An 18,918-nucleotide genomic window follows, 5' to 3' on the forward strand; every position below is an offset into this window, starting at 1 on the left:
AATAAAATGATGTTATTGTAAACCCATTGAACAATCTGAAGTCTTCGTGAACACTTATATTAATTTTAATGAGGTGTCCAGCATTTTTTCCTTCTAAGATATTTACAAGACTTACTAGCCTCTCACGGGTCATTAGTGCGACACGTTTAGGGGGAGTCGTGAATCAGGGAACTAAAATGCTTGCAATACTCACATAAAGCTCAAATTACAATGGCAGACTTGCAGATTTAATCAGTAATCAGATCCAACGACTCACGCCGATCGTCTGCTCCGATCACCCCCGATCGCGAGATGTAATTTTGGATCGATCCTTGGGGTTTATGCTTATTATTATAATATACAATTCGTTGGACGCGATTAAGTGATCATTATTTATTACGTTCACGACGTGTAGGTATTATTGAAAACTTTTAACTTGACAAATATGTCAGTAGATTTAAAAGGGGGCCTCGATAAAGTTCAAACTAGTGGTATAATTATTAGATTATACCAAACTCTTAAAAATATTCATATTAATCACAAATTAGATATAAAATATTACCCAAAATATTAATTTAATCTATACCCAGAGCATAAAAAACGCCTGTAACTAACATAAAAAGACTCTATACGGCGATGGCGAACCTTTTAATGCTTACATGCCAAAATATTCATAATAATGAGTGGCGTGCCAATGTCTTATATTGGGGATAAATTATAAATTAGGAATCGGATTATGTGCCTATTAGTAGTATTAATTGGTTATTATAAATTTAAGGAAATATATATTTTTATTTCCGCCCTATCGTCTCAATAGTAAATATAAAATAATAAAATAACAAAACAAATTTAGATGCGATATTTTTTGTTAAGTATTGTGCAATAATATGACACATATTGGTGAAACCTCAATTAAATGACATGTTTGTTAAGAAATGAAAATATAATTAATATAATTATTAATGACATGTTTGTTATTATACAAGCACACGATTCGACAAATTAAACACAAATGTTCATTAGAAAAACCGAGGAAAAGCGGCAACAAATACCTACGATATTTCAGAATTTACGGTTTTTTTACCAGTCCAATCCTAATAAGATCATAAATGGGCTTCCGCAGAGTGGAGGTTGTTGTATTAACAGATTTTGTTTGTACGAGAAATGGATGTTAGCCACTTGCTCAACCTATTAGGTCCATACTCTGACTCTACACAAATTGAAAAACAATATGTACTTGCCAGACCCAGGATTCGAACCTGGTACCCACGACGTTATTATAGTCCGACGTTTGCGCCGCGCGGCCGTCGTAGGTCGGTATAACCACCCAAAAATACGATGCTGTTGAAAAAACTGATGACAAGCAATTTACATCAGATACTCTTTTTTATTAGAAATTACATAACTTGAAAACACTCCAGTGAAAATCTATTTAAATGCGACTGTCATACATTTACAATAATTAGAATCTATGACCACCCAAAAACATTTACTGGTGTCAACCCATTTACACAAAATGCTTGTTCATTGGAGTCACAATGACGACCGTCCGGCCGATTCAAGCGGTGATGAAGTGTGTGATGAAGAATAGCCAATATTCTCTTGTAAAAAATGCAGATTTATTTTATAGAATTGATTTCATCTAAGATTCTTTCGCGTGCCACGCGTGTCATATGTCCGCCACCGTTGCTCTATAACATAGCCACTCAAATATATACATATGTACACACAAACAAAATGCTGTTACTTCAAAAATAATTAATTTTACTTGCCTACTGGATGTGATCATAGGAAAGGGATACCTTGATATTTTTACTAGGTGCGTTGTTTTTATTTTGTTTTTAAAGTTGGGGGCCTCAAAATCGGTCAGTGCCTCGGGCATCCACGTTCATAAGCCTACCACTGCTGAAGAGTCATTCTACTACACTACACTACTGTGTGTATAGTAAAGACGACGTTCACCACTCTAGTATTCTATATTCTATCTCTCTAGATGGTTTTTGTCGTCTACGTATCAAGCAAAAACTGACAATCCTCTCTGCTGATACCTATATCCTCTAGATTTTCACTATGATGATTTTTTTCGCCCTACAATAAAGTTAGCACCTACGTCGGTGTGTTTATATATATATATATATATATATATATGTATATGTAAGATCTAGAAATATCCCCAGCAAAACTATGCCCATGAGAGATATTTCAGGTGCTGGCAAGGAAAACTTACCACAAAAAACGAATATACCTTTGCGGTAATAAGGGTTGAAAAGTGCTGGTTATATCTAGGTAGCAATTGCGCAGAATAGGGTCGGTTTTTTGAGGTTGTTTAAATTATTATTAGAAAAGCGCTATCTATCCCCTACCGAGTCATTTCTGCGTGTTTTCAGTGATTTTTCAATATACGTGTTCTAGAATCTAGAATACTATAACCTGGTGTAATGAAATTATCTGTAGCGCAGGGTGGATGTAGGCTGTTAAGATCCGCCATAAATAGTGCACATTAAAGTTTGTTAGTAATACGTAATCGTTTCTATTGAACTAAGACTACAATTATTTACAGATGGTGTTTAGTTTTTAAAAATCAATTAAACCCTGCCTAAACCAAACCATAATATTTTTGGAATATTTCGGCAATACGAAAAAATTGTACACACTTTCTCATTCATCCTACTTATTTGTTTTCGTTGAATTACGAATACATAATTGACACATATTGTTGGTTCATTTTTTAAATTCATTAAACCCTGCCTAAACCAAACTATAGGTAATAGATTAAAAATATTTTTCGATCTATAAAATATCCAAAGTCATGAGTATGTTTTGATTGCATAATTTTTGTTTTTTTATAGATAGACGAGTATTTTTTGACTATTATCTATTATGGCTTGGTTTTGCAGGGTTCAATTGAATGTTAAAAATTAACCAACACCATCTGTAAATTGTAGTCTTATTCCAATAAAAACAAAAACGGATGACTGACAAAGTTTAGTGTGCACTATTTATGGCAGATGTTAATAGCTTACCTCCACCCTTCGCCACTCGGTTATATTATATATTCAGGGATGTGCCAAGCGGGGGTATTGGGGGTGCGCTGAATTCGGGCGGCAGAATTTTAGAGGTGGCAATATACACAGATAACACATTAAAACATTACAAACAAACAAACATTAAATTAACAAGATTAAGAGTGGTACAGAGTCATCAGTGGAGAATTACAGGCCGGTAGCTGTTCTCTCTGCACCAGCAAAAGTTCTTGAGATGATCATGCACAACATGATTTCTCCAAAAATTGAGTCATTTATAATAAATGAACAGCATGGATTTAGAGCAGGCCGATCAACGGAAACTAACCTGATGGTATTTACCGTTATGTGTCATCGGCACTGGATAGAGGCCACCAGGTTGACTGTTCTTACAATGACTTCTCGAAAGCATTTGACAAGGTCGATCATGACATCCTGATGGAAAAACTCCAACTTATTGGATTGTCGGATTTTTGTCGATTTTTGAAGCTATTCAGGAGTTATTTTAGGAACCGTCAACAATACGTATCGTACGGCCTTTATCAGTCACAGACCTTTTACACATTTTCTGGTGTCCCCCAGGGCTCAAACTTAGGGCCGTTGCTGTATACGATTTTTTTAAATGACATAGCATTGGTAATAAAAAATGCTATGTTTTTGTTGTTCGCTGATGACTTGAAACTCTTTTTGGAAGTTGTCACCTTGGACGATTGTCGTCAGCTCCAACTTGATATAGATAATGTATTAAATTGGGGCAGGCGTAACAAACTAGAATTCAATATTGATAAATGCAATCTTTTATCGTTTACCAGAGCCTCAAAAGTGTTGTTTTTCCAATACTCGATGCATGGCAGAGTTCTGTCACGAATATCATCTGTAAGGGATCTTGGCATTACGTTTGAGAGTAAACTAACATTTATTAGCCATATAGTTACCATTTGTAACAAAGCGCTTAAAATGTTGGGCTTCGTCATGCGTACTTCCCGGGTCTTTTCAGATATTACGGTATTAAAACTTTTATTTAATTCTTTAGTTCGAAGCAGACTTGAGAGTGAGTCTATTGTTTGGGCACCGCACCAGTTGAAGTATGGCCTTATGGTGGAGAGGGTACAGAAGAAATTCTTGAGACTCCTTTACTTGAGGTTGTATGGATACTATCCGTGGCTTTATCCAACTGACTTTCTCTTAGGCATGCTTACATACTGCAGTCTGCAATTTAGAAGAAATCTTTATTTAGCTACGTATTTTTTTCGACTTATACAAGGTATAAATGAGAACTCTGCCATTCTGGGCAGTGTTGACCTGTGTGTCCCTGATAACTATCGTAGAAATAGAGACCATCAGTTGTTTATTCTCCCAAGGTGCAGAACCAACCTGCCACTGGTAATGCCAATTGGGAGAGTGATAACTATATTCAACGAAATTGCTTCGGGTGTTGATATATTCCACCTACGTGAGAATGAGTTTAGGTGGATGTTGTTTTATAAATTCTTAAAATAGGGTCTGCTTAACTCATCCGGTGTACTTCCTTGTACCTATCTAATTCATCTACTGATATATCTCTTTTTTTATGTAATACTGTTATATTTATATATCTTTGTTTCTAAATGTCATGTTGTGAACGTCTTAAACTTATAATTTGTAATGTCCACAATATGTTAAAAAAATAAATGAAAAATAAATGAAACAAAATGGGAATTTGCTAAAGGATCCCATCTTTTTATTATATTTCTCTAACAAAGCGTAAATATTTTAATGTATTTTATATTTATTTAAAAAAAAAAGTTGATTTTTATCAAAATAAATAAATGTATAACTTGAAATCCTTTATATTTATATCGATCTAACCTATTGCAGTTTTAAATTACATATTTTATCGATAAATATAATCAATAATGCGAATTACAATGTTTCAGGAATGCGCACGTGAGGAGCGATGGAGGCCGCTCAGAACAGCACGGAGGGGCCGGACGAGCGCGAGCAGCTGCGGATCGAGTTCTACGCCACGTACGACGTCATGACCGGCATCCGCATCGCGGCCACTCTCGGCGGCTTCTTCGGCCTCATGGTCTTTCTCGTGGTCTACAAGAGCAGGAGCAAGTCCGTCAAGGCGCTCAAGGACCCTAAGATCGCGGAGATCGCCGCCGCTGCTGTAGCGGAGGAGGAGGCCGAAGAGGAGGAGAGGCAGCTGGCGTACGCCCTCGAGGCGGCTCTCAGCGCCAGGTTTTCCCTCAGCGGACCGTCGCCTTGGCCCCCGTGGCCGCCGCGGTCCCGCGTCCCTCGATTCTCTTCCGTCGGCGGGGGCTACAGCAGTCTCCTCGCTCCTCCGCGCCGCCTGACCAAAATGCGCGGAGACAGCCTCCCCGCTTCCGCGCTGGGCTTCGACTGCGGTCCGCCGTTCTACGAAGACGACGCGGAGATGACCGACGCCGTCGACGACTCGTCTTGCACCGCTCCGTCGGAGTACGTCAACCGCTTTCTGGCGGTGCCGGGCGGGTCTAGGAGATACAGCAGCGTCACCTGCTCCAGCTCCGGAAGTTCCTATTTAGAGCGTCGGGGATCGTCGATCGTATGCGCGCTTCCGACGCTTCCACCGACTCCCAGGGCGCCCAGAGCACCCCGGGGGCGCGGCGGCCGCCGGTACACGTTGCACGACGCCGACCCCGGCGAAGTCTGCAACCCTATTGATATACAGGTAATTCAAGCCACTCCGGAACTATCACCGTGCGTAAGCGAGCATACGATTCTCGATTTCAATCCTGCGAGAAAAAGAACCGAAGCCCAGGTTCGGTTGAGTTCCGGCGCGGGAAACGGAGCCGTGAGACGGATGGCGCCGCTGGCTTCCATCGGCAGTTGCGGCGTCTCTCTGAGCGTTGACTATCAGGACTGCGACCTTCACTCGGTCGGTTCCGATTCGGTATTCATGGACGAAGACGATTGCCTCGACACCGATGACGAGATCGAACAATTCTCGACCGACAGCGACGAGAGCGTGACGTACAGAAACAGGGGACATCCGTCCGACGAGACTCGAGAACTGCGACCGCGCCGCCGGTCGAGACACATCGTGGGGAAGTCAATCCCGGTGGCGTCGTCGCCCCCGCTTTCGATGTCGGCCACCCTGCTCTCCCACGGGTCACGATCGCCTCTGGTGAGGAAGCACCAGTCTTTCCTGAGTAAACCGATCACGAGGAGAGCTCTCCGTCGACTGTCCCACCCGACCGTGATCGGCAGACAGAGCTGCTCCACCATTAGCGGGACGGTGGCCGCGACCGGTCGCATGGGCTCTTCCGTCATTTCCGAGGAGCCCGATGTTTCCAAGAAGATGTTTCCGCTGCCCTTTCACCCTGCGGAAGTTTTAATGGGAGCGAAATCGGATGTGCTGAGTCATTCGCGATCGCAAGACGTAGAGCTCGGCTGCAGGCCTCGGACGCCGGGATCGGGAGCCGGCTCTTCGGGGCTGTCGTGCGGAGAGTACACTCCTCAGAGCCCCTCGCCTCTGAATCCGGAGCGTTGCTCGCGATCGCAAGAGACACTTTTCTAATCAAATTAGTGCATCGAAGTAGTTTAGATACTGTTTTAAACGTGACTGTTATTATATAAAATAATTTACTACATCTGCGAGGAAAATGAGGGTACACATATCGCATTTGCTATAGCGCACATATAGATATTTTTTTACCGATGACATTTAGGAAGTAGGAATATCATGTATGTAATTAATTGACTACTGTTTGTAAAATGTTGGCTGTAATTTTTTAGGTGTACGATAAATGTTTAACTTCTAGGAAAATGTGTAACGTTTAAAAAATAGGACAATGTTTGTAGATATACCTACAACAATATAATAGTACCATAATCTTTATTATATATTTTGATTCTATAACCCAGGCAGGTCTCGGTCCACTCGAAAACCTAGTAGATTTCAACACAGCCATGCTTTAAACCGGCCATGGTACGGAATAGCGCGTTTTGATGGTAATGCCGTCTTTTTCACGAGAGTTTTCGTTGCTAACTTCTAATGCAACCAGATATAGGTAGGTACAGTTAGTTCGTCGTAAATAAAACTTACCAATTTATTATTTATTAGACATTATTATTAAAGTGTTTTTTACATAATTAATATATAATTTTATTTAATTTACTATAAAATTATTGTAACAAACGAAAATAGTAATGATTGATAATTTTACCGATTTACATTGGAAGGTTAGCAATCAAAATTCTATTATTTGAAATAAACAGCACTATTGTCGAACAAGAACTTCTTGTTCACGTATTAAAATTGTGAACTAACAAAGCCCATCATGTACAGATAATCGCACTTCCATTTTCAAATGCGGAACGCCCCCAAATTCATCATTTCATTTTACGCTTCCGTGGTGTACGGATCTATCAATTTACGTAATTTAATGCTTTTTATAAGAACAATATGTGTAAAACGATCAGGAGTGATGTTAGAATTATTATTAGTGTTTTTTTTTTGTTTATTGCGAAGAAGAAAAGGAGTCACATCTAAAAAGAGAGCCGATACATTATTTAAGCATGCGTTGCCGCCATGACAGGTTCGTCACTGAGAAGTTTTCTATATGCGACTACAGCGACTTCCTGTTATCGACGAGATCTTGTTGTCCGGTAGTACAATTGGAATGTGCTATTTGGCAACGCGGACGGTAGGTATATAGTATGGCTGTCGCTGTCAAACAGAAATCTGTGAATGTTGAGTAAATTATTAAAAATACATTTCAACATCATAGGCAAACGATTTATATATTGATTTATACACATCCAACAACGTCTGGGAAAAAATATAAACTCTTATTAACTTGTGTAGCAGAATTCAATTTTTTTTTTTTATATGAATGATGCTTAGGTACCTATCGTCAAATAGGGACTAGGTACAAAATTAAATTTATTAATTATTATTCTTAATATTTTCAATAATATCTATATATTTTATTATATTGGCACCATCGGGGGGGAATAAGAGAGAATGATTCTATAAAAATGTAATAGGTGTAGTTAAATTAAGAAAGTATGGAAAGAATATAGAGTATTATATTAAAGATTGTAGTTATATTTTATTGTAAATTGTAATAATGAATAATTAAATTGTATCGACAGATAATATTTAGAAAATAATCTTAGTTTACACACTTTCCTCCAATATTCAGCCTTACCAATGTAAGTTCACTTTCTTTTTAAGACCTGTGAGCATTTTCCTCACTGAAAATCAGGGTAAATCTTTTCAAGACATAATAATTAGTAGGTATGCGATGGTAAGCTATCTTGGTTGGATTTCATTTTAGGTTAAATGCGTTTGAGACTATTTCACTGGCGACTAAACTTGACAACATTCTGTAGGAAGGTATTGTTAGTAATTGTAATTCCATTTTACCAAGAGAATTTGAATTACCTACTTATATAGAAGGAGTCTTTTATCAAATGAATGAATGCTTTGGTAGTTAGGAAACTGCACAGATATTAATTAATATCACTAAGTTGGCATTTCTTAGTCCTAACCCAGTGAAATCGTCTCAATAGTGTTTAAACGGGAATGGGACAACTGGACGCCAGGACAATTGGACGCCGCACTGTCGTAGACACGTAAACATAATATAGACGATGAATTTTAATCAGTTTCTATCTACTACGTAGTAGTTTTAATTCATTTTACTCATAACATAATGTTTTTTTGCGGATTGAGAATTACCATGCCAAAGGCTTTATATAAAAATAAAAAACTCTTTTTTCGTTGGAACTTAACATTATGCACGATTAAATCATTATTTACGTGTGCATATTCAAATTCTCACAAACTAGTAAATCATAATGTAATAATTCAAATATAAATAATAATACTAAATATTTTTTTTTAAAGTACGTATAATTACCTAATGTTTATTTATTTTCGAACTGCGTGGCGTCCAGTTGTCCCGACGCCAAATCGTCCTAGACCCGTTTAAACTTATATGCATTATAAAAATATGTGAGTAGGTTTACAACCGAGTTCGAATGGTGAAAGTGACATGTAATCTAAAAAAATGTTTTTGAAAACTATGCTTAAAATATAGGTACCCTCCTGCCTTAATGGATAGAATTGACTTTCCTACGATATTTTTAATTTCCTATCTTGGTATACAAATTTAATAATAACCATGGAAGAAGAAGAAAGAATATTTTGATTTTATTAAAAATGATTAAGTTTTTTTTCCAAGCAATCAGGTATATAAAATTCCAGACCAGATCATCAAAAAAAATTACTATTTATATTAATTACCTGTGGCAAAAAAAATGTTTGAATTTTGATATTCACAAAATACATGTTGATTAAATCATTGCCTTGTTGGCGAGTAGACGTGTTCCTCATCTGCAAAATTCAAAAATATGGGCATTTTAAAATGTTAAGTCTTGTGATAACTAATACACTAAGTCCAAGTTTGGTAAGAATGAGTTAATACCATATTGAAATTTTATTTTACGTCGCCTATAACATGATAAATTGTAAATCATAATGTATTTAATAACAAAGAAAAACATTAAATTATTTCATATTTATGTGTAAATTAAAATAAATCTGTTTTGAGCGTTAAAAATAATTAAAAACATTTTTGAAATCTATTAAAAACATGAAACAAAGAATATAATATATTAGAACAAATATGTCGATACCTTAATTCGTATCACAAAAAAATACAATATATTCAATGTGTAAGAAATCACTAATTTGTCTCCCCTGTAAAATTGTCAATATGGACTTACCATAGTTTACCTATCGTAGCAATTATTAGTACCTATAACAAAAACACGTTTCTGTCAAATTATTACTTACTTCTCTTGACCATCATAAAATTTGGTATAACCATTTAAAATGAAAAAACCGATTATGAAATTTGTGTGGAAAACCTCTATTCACCAGCGAGGCGACAAAATACCGATACTGGAGTAGGTATCATTATTCCTGGTACATACCAAGATACATCTGTCCATAAACAAATGAATATTTCTGTGTTACACCTCAGATGGAAAACCTTTGTCGAACGGTGAAGGTAGGCTGTTAAGATCTGACATAAATAGTGCACACTAAACTTTGTCAGTCAACATATTTGTTAAAGACAACAAGAAGAAGAGAATACAAAATGCAGATAATATTGGTTACTTTTTAAAATTCAATTAAACCCTACGTAACCAAGACAAAGAGATAATAGTCAAAAAATATTTTATACTTGGGTAAAAGAATATTTTTTATCTGTTATTTAAAAAAAAAACTAACTAACATTATCTGTAATAATATGTATTCTTAATTCTACGGAAGCAAATAAGTGTGACAGAAGAAGTGTGCACTATTTTTGTCGGATCGGCCATAGCATACCTAAACTATTATAGTTTGGCTCAGGCAGGGTTTAATTGAATTTTAAAGACTAACCAGCACCACCTGCAATATGTATTTTTAGTTCTTTTACCTCCATCCCTCGCTACTGGTAGAGACGTGTGATCTTGTGGAATGCTGTTATTATTAAAGCGTGCAAGCTTATACATATACAATGTGGACTGTCAAAACAACAGTTTCAAACAAACGATTGTGTAGTGACAAAAGATTGCAAACCATAGTATAATTTGTATGCAGACAGAATATAATATGTACGGAACTTGGTCTGGACTAGGTATTTACTATCTACTAGGATTTTAGAGTTTTGAATTTGATACATTTAAATAATTATTATTTTTATATTATACTTGTGTTTATCTCATTTTAGAGATATTATAATAAGTACCTAACAGCTAATGACTTCCATAATGAATATTATAAAATAATAATTATTATGTTATGTTGGAAAATACAATTATTAAATTACCATAAAGAATAATAATACAATGTTCAATGTAAATAAATAAATAAAGCTGCATTTGTATTGAAAAAAATGACATACTCTTTTCGACAATATATTGTATACATGACATGTGTTCTTTATACCTTTATCTAAGCTGAGTTAATGGTCCAAGTTAATGGTTTATAAAATCTGCTGTCCTCTTATCATAAAGAATTCATATCTGTATTAGAAAATTCTAAATAATATTAACGTTTTATGAAAAAGGACAGATTTTACCATAAGAGAAATGTGAATTATTTCAAAATATAAATAAAGCATGCGTGTAAATAGGGACATTGCCATTTTTTGAGTTTATAATATAATATGTTAATTTGTAGGGGAATGTGTTGAACCTATAGACATATCTGAAGTATAATAAATTCAAAGATGAAGGATTTTTTAGGTTTTTTGAAGAAGGGAACAATTTTTTTGTTTAATCTGTCTACGAGACAGTATAAAAACACACTCAATTTCCTACCTTGTATGAATAGTTTACAAATAAGTACAAGTAACATCAAATTGTAATTTTTAATTTTTTGCTATAAAAAATAAAAATTCTCAGTAAATATGTATGTAATTGTAAATCTGATAACTGTGGTAATAAAAGTTGAATAAGCCTTTTCTAGAATTATTAGTAGAATGTCAAAACAATGGTAAATTGAAAAGATATGCCAAATTAACCATAATGCAAGTGACAATTGTATCAACACCATGCCTGAAGCAGGCCCCCAGGCCAGGGTGTTTGGCGAGCCTATTGTCCTATTGCTAAGATCAAGGGCAGTGAGATGTTCTACAGTAGTGTTCCCTTTCTTTGTATTTTTAAATAAATCCACTTGATTTATTGAGCTTTCGCCACTCAACATCACATTATGATGTACTAATCGCGACCACATTTTGTGATAACCATGTAACCCTGTAACTCTTCGACATGTCGGATAAATAACCATTTTTAATCGTCAGGAAACACACTAGAATAATTCTTCTTCTTCGGCCATATCCGTCCCTTAGCTTATGGACACCAAGCGGCGCCTCCAAGAATCCCTGTCGCTCGCCAGTCGTCTTACTTCGTTCCAGGTCAAAATAGCATCCCATAGCTTCGCCGTATACACTATATAGATAGTATTTAGCGGCCTTCCAGGGCGCCGGAATCCAGTCGGCTTGAAGAACAGGCAAGCCAGGTTGAGGTTCTCTTCTGGCATCCACAGCACGTGTCTGAGCCAGGTCCAACGTCGCCTCTTCACTCTCAGTGTGATGAGAGGCTGCTTGGTGCTAGAATAATTATAAAATAAAATTTTACATGTGAATTATCATTTAATTATATCAATCGTCATATCACATTGAATTGCATCACAGTCACATATTTAAAAATGTCAATATTCTTTAAGTAAAATAGCACCGCAGGCAACTTGTTATACAATTACAGAAAATTTGTGATGTGTGTTTCTCACATAACTGATCGACCCGTCATGCTGCCCCCCCCTAATATCAGGCCGGCAGACATATTCTATCTCCTTTATTCTATCCCACACAAATTTATTGCATGCATTCTTAGAATCTATTGTGTCAAAAATATCTATTTTTTCTGATATAAAGATTTTCAAGAAGTTCAACACCTTCCCCGTATTCATTACCTTCCGTCGTAGTAGCCGAGTGGTTAAATGCATGATCACGGTGCGGAAATTGTGGTTACTGTGACTAAGGCATCAAACCCCGGCAACCAAATAAATTTGATTGTAAAATGTTGACAAAAAACGTGACACTGCAGTGTTACAATTTTTCGAAGTAGGTCCTGCCAATAAACATATTCTACGTTAAAATGTTTAAGTACTGAATTATTTATTATTTCTATTTTGGAAATCACATTCATAATAATTATAGGTAGGTAGGTACCTAGGGGAATAAATTGTCAACACAAACTTTATGTCACTGAATATTCTATTATTGTTTATGGCTCAATTACCATTTTAATTTATCATAAAATAAATAATTTAGTTTTTTTCCATTTGGAATATTAATATATTGTTCTGTATTCAAAAACAATTATATGGCTAACGATACACACCCTGAAGTTCATCAAATGATTATATTCACATGATTGAGTAATTCTAGTACAGCGGTCGGCAACCCAAATGCTTTGGCGTGCCACAAAACAGGTAAGTAATTCAAAGTACTGGACACTCAGCGTGCCACTGAAATAAAACTAGTAAATCTATTATAAAACAATTTTATTTGACTATAAATAATATACACTACATAAAAACATCATAAAAATTAGTGACTCCCTTGAGGTTCAACCATAGAGGTATTAAATTAAAAGAGGGGCAAGGAATCGGCTTTCCCATACAGCTGAATGAAGCAGGCCAACAATAGCCGATAACTTACGACAAATAGCGACACGATAAAAAAAAATCAGGACATCACAGAGGATTTACTTTGGTCATTATAACGTACCCATATAATATAATGTTAACGTTCAAATTTTGCCACAAATTGATTACCAGCCCGCCCCACCATACTTTTTCACCATACTAACCAGCTTCACCATACTTTCATATAACCTGCCGCCCCTAGGGTTCAACTTTGGAAGCTAATACCTCAATATTTGAGAAATGTTGCTATATTCCCATCTCTTTCTTTTTCGTCGCTATCTCACTCACTCAATTATTGAGTCGCTAGGATTGGACACTAATAATTATTAGTGTCCGCAATCATCGGCTCGAGAAACAGCGACCAGTGTTTCATCGTCACATAATATTACGGTACAGTTTTTAAAGTACCGAAAATTTTAATAAATCGTCATTTTTGAGGCGTGTCACCAAAAATCCTTTCGCATGCCACCTAGTGGCATCCGTGGCATAGGTTGCCGGGCGCTGTTTTAGTACATCTTAAATTTCTATATTAATATCTGTATACAAGTTCTATTACTACATATTAAAATCAGCCATAGTTATTATAAACTTCAATAATTTTATTATGGCCGACAACCAAAAAGATTCGACGACTACAACACTTAATATTCAAATTAATCGATGAACTTGAATCGACAATGATAAAGAATTTTTAAATTGCAATGTGCATACAGATACCAGTGACGAAGACTCCTTACTATGCAATTATTATATAGCGCCGCAAATCTTAAAAATACCAAGGCTGAAGATTCGATAAAAGACAATTATTATTTGACATTTAATTTTTACCTTGAATTGTAAAGAGATCATTATTAATTATGAGAATTTATTGACCACTAAAATGTAATTAAGTGGTGGTATAAAAAATAATATTTACCTACATGGAATGATTATTTAAATTAGGCAGTGACATCTTCTGGAATCATAGAAATTTCATGATTATTGCATTCAAAATCTTAAAAAACAATGATTTCGCAAATAACACAGAATTTGTGAAAATAATAATCTCCGATAGTCAGTGACGTCCCGTGGGGGTAGGCAGATAGAGCGTCGCTTGGGGGCGGCAGTTACTCGAAGGGCGGCAAATCGAGGAGAATCATTTGGAATATATAGAAATAGCTGCCTAAACTTAGTAAAAACGAAAACACCTTTCCATTATAAAAATTCAGCTCACTGGTTTTGTCGGGTTCGCGATATCTAGTTTACATCCGTTGGCCTTCGATATTCTTGGTGATTACAAACGACATGTGCAGATTTGCGAATACTTACAGGATGATATTGAATCTATACAACACATTTCTTAGATATTGGACTCATGAAAGGATGATAAAAATACTGTATAAAAAATGGGGTGACATTTTGGCGCTGCCTAGGGGCGGCATTTTATCTAGGAACGTCACTGCCGATAGTTTATGTTATTTGTGGTTAGTTTGGTTTGAATATATATAATTATATATCACACGTGCACGAGCCGAGTTGGTATAGCACCTGTCTATGACTCCGTACATCACAGATTCACAGCCTGTATTGTCGTGGGTCCCGGTGTCAAATACCAGGTCTAGCAAAAAATTTACATGTTGTTTTTTAATGTGTTTGGACCCAGAGTGTGGAGCTAATAGGTTGAGCAATTAGCTAACATAAATATCTCATATATACAAAAATTTTAAACTATCAGTTTTGCTGTCCGATTAGTCTCCGTTTCAGTCGAGCTGTCAGTTAAACTTATGTGTAAATGCGAAGCTACCGACTATAACCGAAACGGAGACAAGACAGGATGAATTTTCCATCAGGTATCGTATCCGTTTTTAGTGTTGCCAGTTAAATAGACGTGTAAATTACTATGTTGCCGTATTTTTCATATTACTTTTCTAATTTGGATTGAAATACTATTATTTCTTTAAATATAGGTGCCTGCTGTATTATACCAACCAATATATTTAGAAAGTTATTATAAAAATATTATCCATTTTTAGTGGATAAAAAATACCTAAATATAAATTGTCGTTTCCCAACTGAACCCAATTGAAACTGAACGGATCGTCTAAACACACCGCTGTTTCAAAACTGAACGGACGAAAATGGGAACCTCGACTGAGCGGATAACAGAACTGACGTCTTTGGAGGCCCAAATGATCATCTTAGGATCGGACATGAGGAAAAAAAGAGTATGAGTCCTAGCACCTTTTTATCGGTTACCCATTGCCTACCTACTTCCTTCCAAGAGACACTATTTGTTACTGGTACATCCTTAAATAATATGTCAGAAAATCTCATAAAAATTTCAAATTAAATATAATTTTAAAACTGTGTAGGACGGATGACAAGAAATTATTATGTTAGCTGTATTTTAGATGCTATGTTATAATTTTAATGATTTACAGAATAATTATTATTATGTACTCGTAAAATATAAAATATTAGATAGGTACCTACTACTAAAAGTAGTATTAGATATGAAGTCATAAATTAAATTTGAAATATTCCACCTAATGTTTTCATTTGAGTAAAGAAATTTAGAACCATTAATAATTTAGTACATATTCGGCTTCCCTGAACATATTTTGTGTTAATCAAAAACATTATTGTGACATCATTATATAAAATTATCAAATAATATTCAAACATAATAAAATATTATTGTATTATATCTGTAAATATGTACTTATAGGATAGATCAGCAAAAAACTAGCTTATGTAAGCATTTATGTATCTGTGCAGATGTATTTTTAAAAAGTATTTAAGAATTTAGTATTTTATTATTATTTCCAAAAAATGACATTTAATAATCGATAATTTTGTAAATATCAACAGAAAACATGTTTAAAGATTATCACTGTTAATTTGTATCAGTTATAAATAAAATTATATTGTATTGTAAAAGTCTTCACTTCTGTAGAAGGCATGTTGTAAGTACAAGTTATTGCAATAAATGTTGATAAAAATGAAATTATGTCTCCTATCATTTCATAATAATTATTATTGTTCAAATAGATTTACAATAATTTATGAATCCACACACTTTAAGGTAAGAAATCACCATTCAGCGACACTGGTCTCATGATTTGAGAATCTGATAAATTTGAGAAGAGTAATATTATGTACACATTATTATCTACTGTTGCATGTTGCGGTTACATGTAAATATTGTAAATTGTACATTTCACTGTACCTCAGTTCGCCGTGAGCTTTCTTATCGGAAAGAGATGAAAAAAATATGCATTATTCATGGAGCATTGCAGACAATAATGTTCCAATTTTAACTAACCTAACCTAACAGATAATCCAGTATAATGGCTATTTTCAAAATTTGTTTGCCGCTGGCTTCCTGTAAACCGACAAGAACCGTGTTTTATTTGGACATAAATTTTATCTCAGTACTATACGACCCAAAGAGTTTGGGTGGTCTTTGATATACGACCATATATTTCCGATACAACATTTCACGGTGAAGTGTGATACGGCGAAATGCATACGTACAAATTTCCGGACACGATCTACTGTGCCTACCCAGGAAATACAAAATTAATGGGAACTGGCTTGCTCTTCGGATTACGGATCTTGAGTTGGAAAAATATGGGATAAACTTAAACGTATGTTAAAGAATATGTTATTTTCAATAGTTACGTCTGTATCATATTAATTTGCATTCAATATTTGAGGCAGTGGACGCACTTTGTTTTACTTGAATTTTATGTACGATCATATTATTAATCCATTGTGTAACCATACCTGCCAATCAACTATGAGTCTGGGAAATAGATACCTATTATGATAATATGTGAAAGAAGAGAGGGATTTTTCACTATGTAGATCGCCGCTGAAATGTCTAAGATGGTAAGCCTATAACTAAGTTTCCTAACTGTTTTACTCTCTTGAACCCATACTCCCGTTTCACTGAACCACGATGTTCTGCAGAATACGTTTTATAAAAGAGTAGTTGAACAATATTTAAGTTCGAATACGAACGGGGACAGATTTGCTGCTACTCTGAGCATGCAAGAGTACATAGGGTCTCGCACTGATAGTTATAATCCTAGGAAACTACATTTGAAAACTATGACAATGGTGTTCCCACAGTATTACTGAACTGTTCATTGCATCAATTAGTGCAGTATGTAAATTTCTGTAGTAAAAATGGTACCTAATTCATTAATGGGTGCAAACCTATTATTTTTTCTCAAAAGTTTTTTGGCTGATGTTTTGAAAACTTATTGAGAATTACAGACTGTTTTTGATAAAGTTTATAGATTATTTCATATATATACTTATATAATTCAAAAAAGAAACATGCAACAAAACATAAAAAGATATTTAATGAAACAAAAATTTGTGGTGAAATCAATTAACATGGTTTGTGTGAATTTGACACCCTAGTTCTAGTATGTGTCTTGATGTATGATACATTAATTGGAGATGAGAAAAGAATCAATTGTACCCGCATTGGAGCTGAGAGTGTCAAAAATTAATGACCGCTCAGAAAACATTATTGTGTGCGTCCATTTAAATAATGCATATTTTAGGTAGGTAGGTACCTAGTTAAAATATATTTTTTTCCATGAGGGGCCCCAATTGGTACTGCCAGTAGGACCCCTGATAACGAAAATCGATGTTTGCGATGGATACTGGGTGTGTGGTGATATGACTTTAGGAACTTTCATCACGCTGAGAGCTGAGAGTTGGACCTGGCTCGGCCACGTGTTGCGAATACTAGATGAGAACTTCATACATTTAATTACCAAGTAAAACGATAGTGCGTACTATTTGCCCATGGCATGATAACAATTTGGTTCTGGCTTAAGACAATAAAAAATTGTAGTTACAACATAATATTATACAATACACCCATGCTGCATATTACTGAACATCCAAGTTGAAGACCACTACTGTTTAGGATCGGTGAAGTGAGTGAAGCCACCTGTGGCGTGAGTACATGAAGAATAAAGAAAATCAAATTTCAAATTGGGAAAATAATATGATGTCAATAAATGTTTCAAGAAAACAATCGATTAATTTTTCCTTTCTTTATTTTCCATACATTTTAAGCAGGGCTTTGGAGCCAAAAAAGTATTTATTCGACTATTAATTGCCAAATTCAAGGCTGACTAAAATTCAGATTTAAATAATCTAAAAAAAATAATTATTGACCTATTTTTTTTATAAAAATGTCTGATTATGTATAAAAATATTGAATGTAATTATCAGTCAATTTAATAAACTGTATTTAATAAAAAAATAAGTTGGTGTTGGTCGATTTAAGACGAACTACGCTAAAAAATGTCTGTTTTTGTGCTTTCAAATAGTTTTATCGGGTGTTTTCTTAATTATATCTGTACTCATTATTTAAACAAAAAATATATTAAGGAATACTATTGGTGGATTACAGATACGAATTCAAATAAAATTTAATTCGGCATGGTAATTTTTGTAATTATTGAAACCATAAACAAATATAAACATAATTATTGTCTATTGCCAATATTATATATAGCTATGTTCATGTCAATGCTATGCTTATACATGTTTTCCCGCCTATCTCGCACTCGCTGTTTCGTGTAGGGTCATTGTCATTTGTAACCGCGTCGTTCTTGTTCTTGCCGGCTTTTTGTTCTGTAAAATATAGTGTGGAGCCGATTATTC

The 18,918-nt window shown here is 35.2% G+C and overlaps 1 protein-coding gene across 1 annotated transcript in view; it reads left to right on the top strand.

Moving 5' to 3' along the window:
- LOC147064266 (uncharacterized) overlaps window positions 1-6,671 on the top strand; it is a 178,153-nt gene extending 171,482 nt beyond the window's left edge. The window contains exon 3 of the mRNA XM_085958529.1: window positions 4,919-6,671. Coding sequence (XP_085814655.1) covers window positions 4,939-6,546 — 1,608 coding nt within the window. The 5' untranslated portion in view covers window positions 4,919-4,938 and the 3' untranslated portion in view covers window positions 6,547-6,671. The remainder of the gene's footprint in view (window positions 1-4,918) is intronic.
- The last annotated feature ends 12,247 nt before the right edge of the window (window positions 6,672-18,918 follow it).

This window comes from Rhyacophila brunnea, unplaced genomic scaffold, assembly GCF_057557595.1.
Source record: "Rhyacophila brunnea isolate RB1 unplaced genomic scaffold, BYU_Rbru_1.0 scaffold_8, whole genome shotgun sequence".
NCBI lineage: Eukaryota > Metazoa > Arthropoda > Insecta > Trichoptera > Rhyacophilidae > Rhyacophila > Rhyacophila brunnea.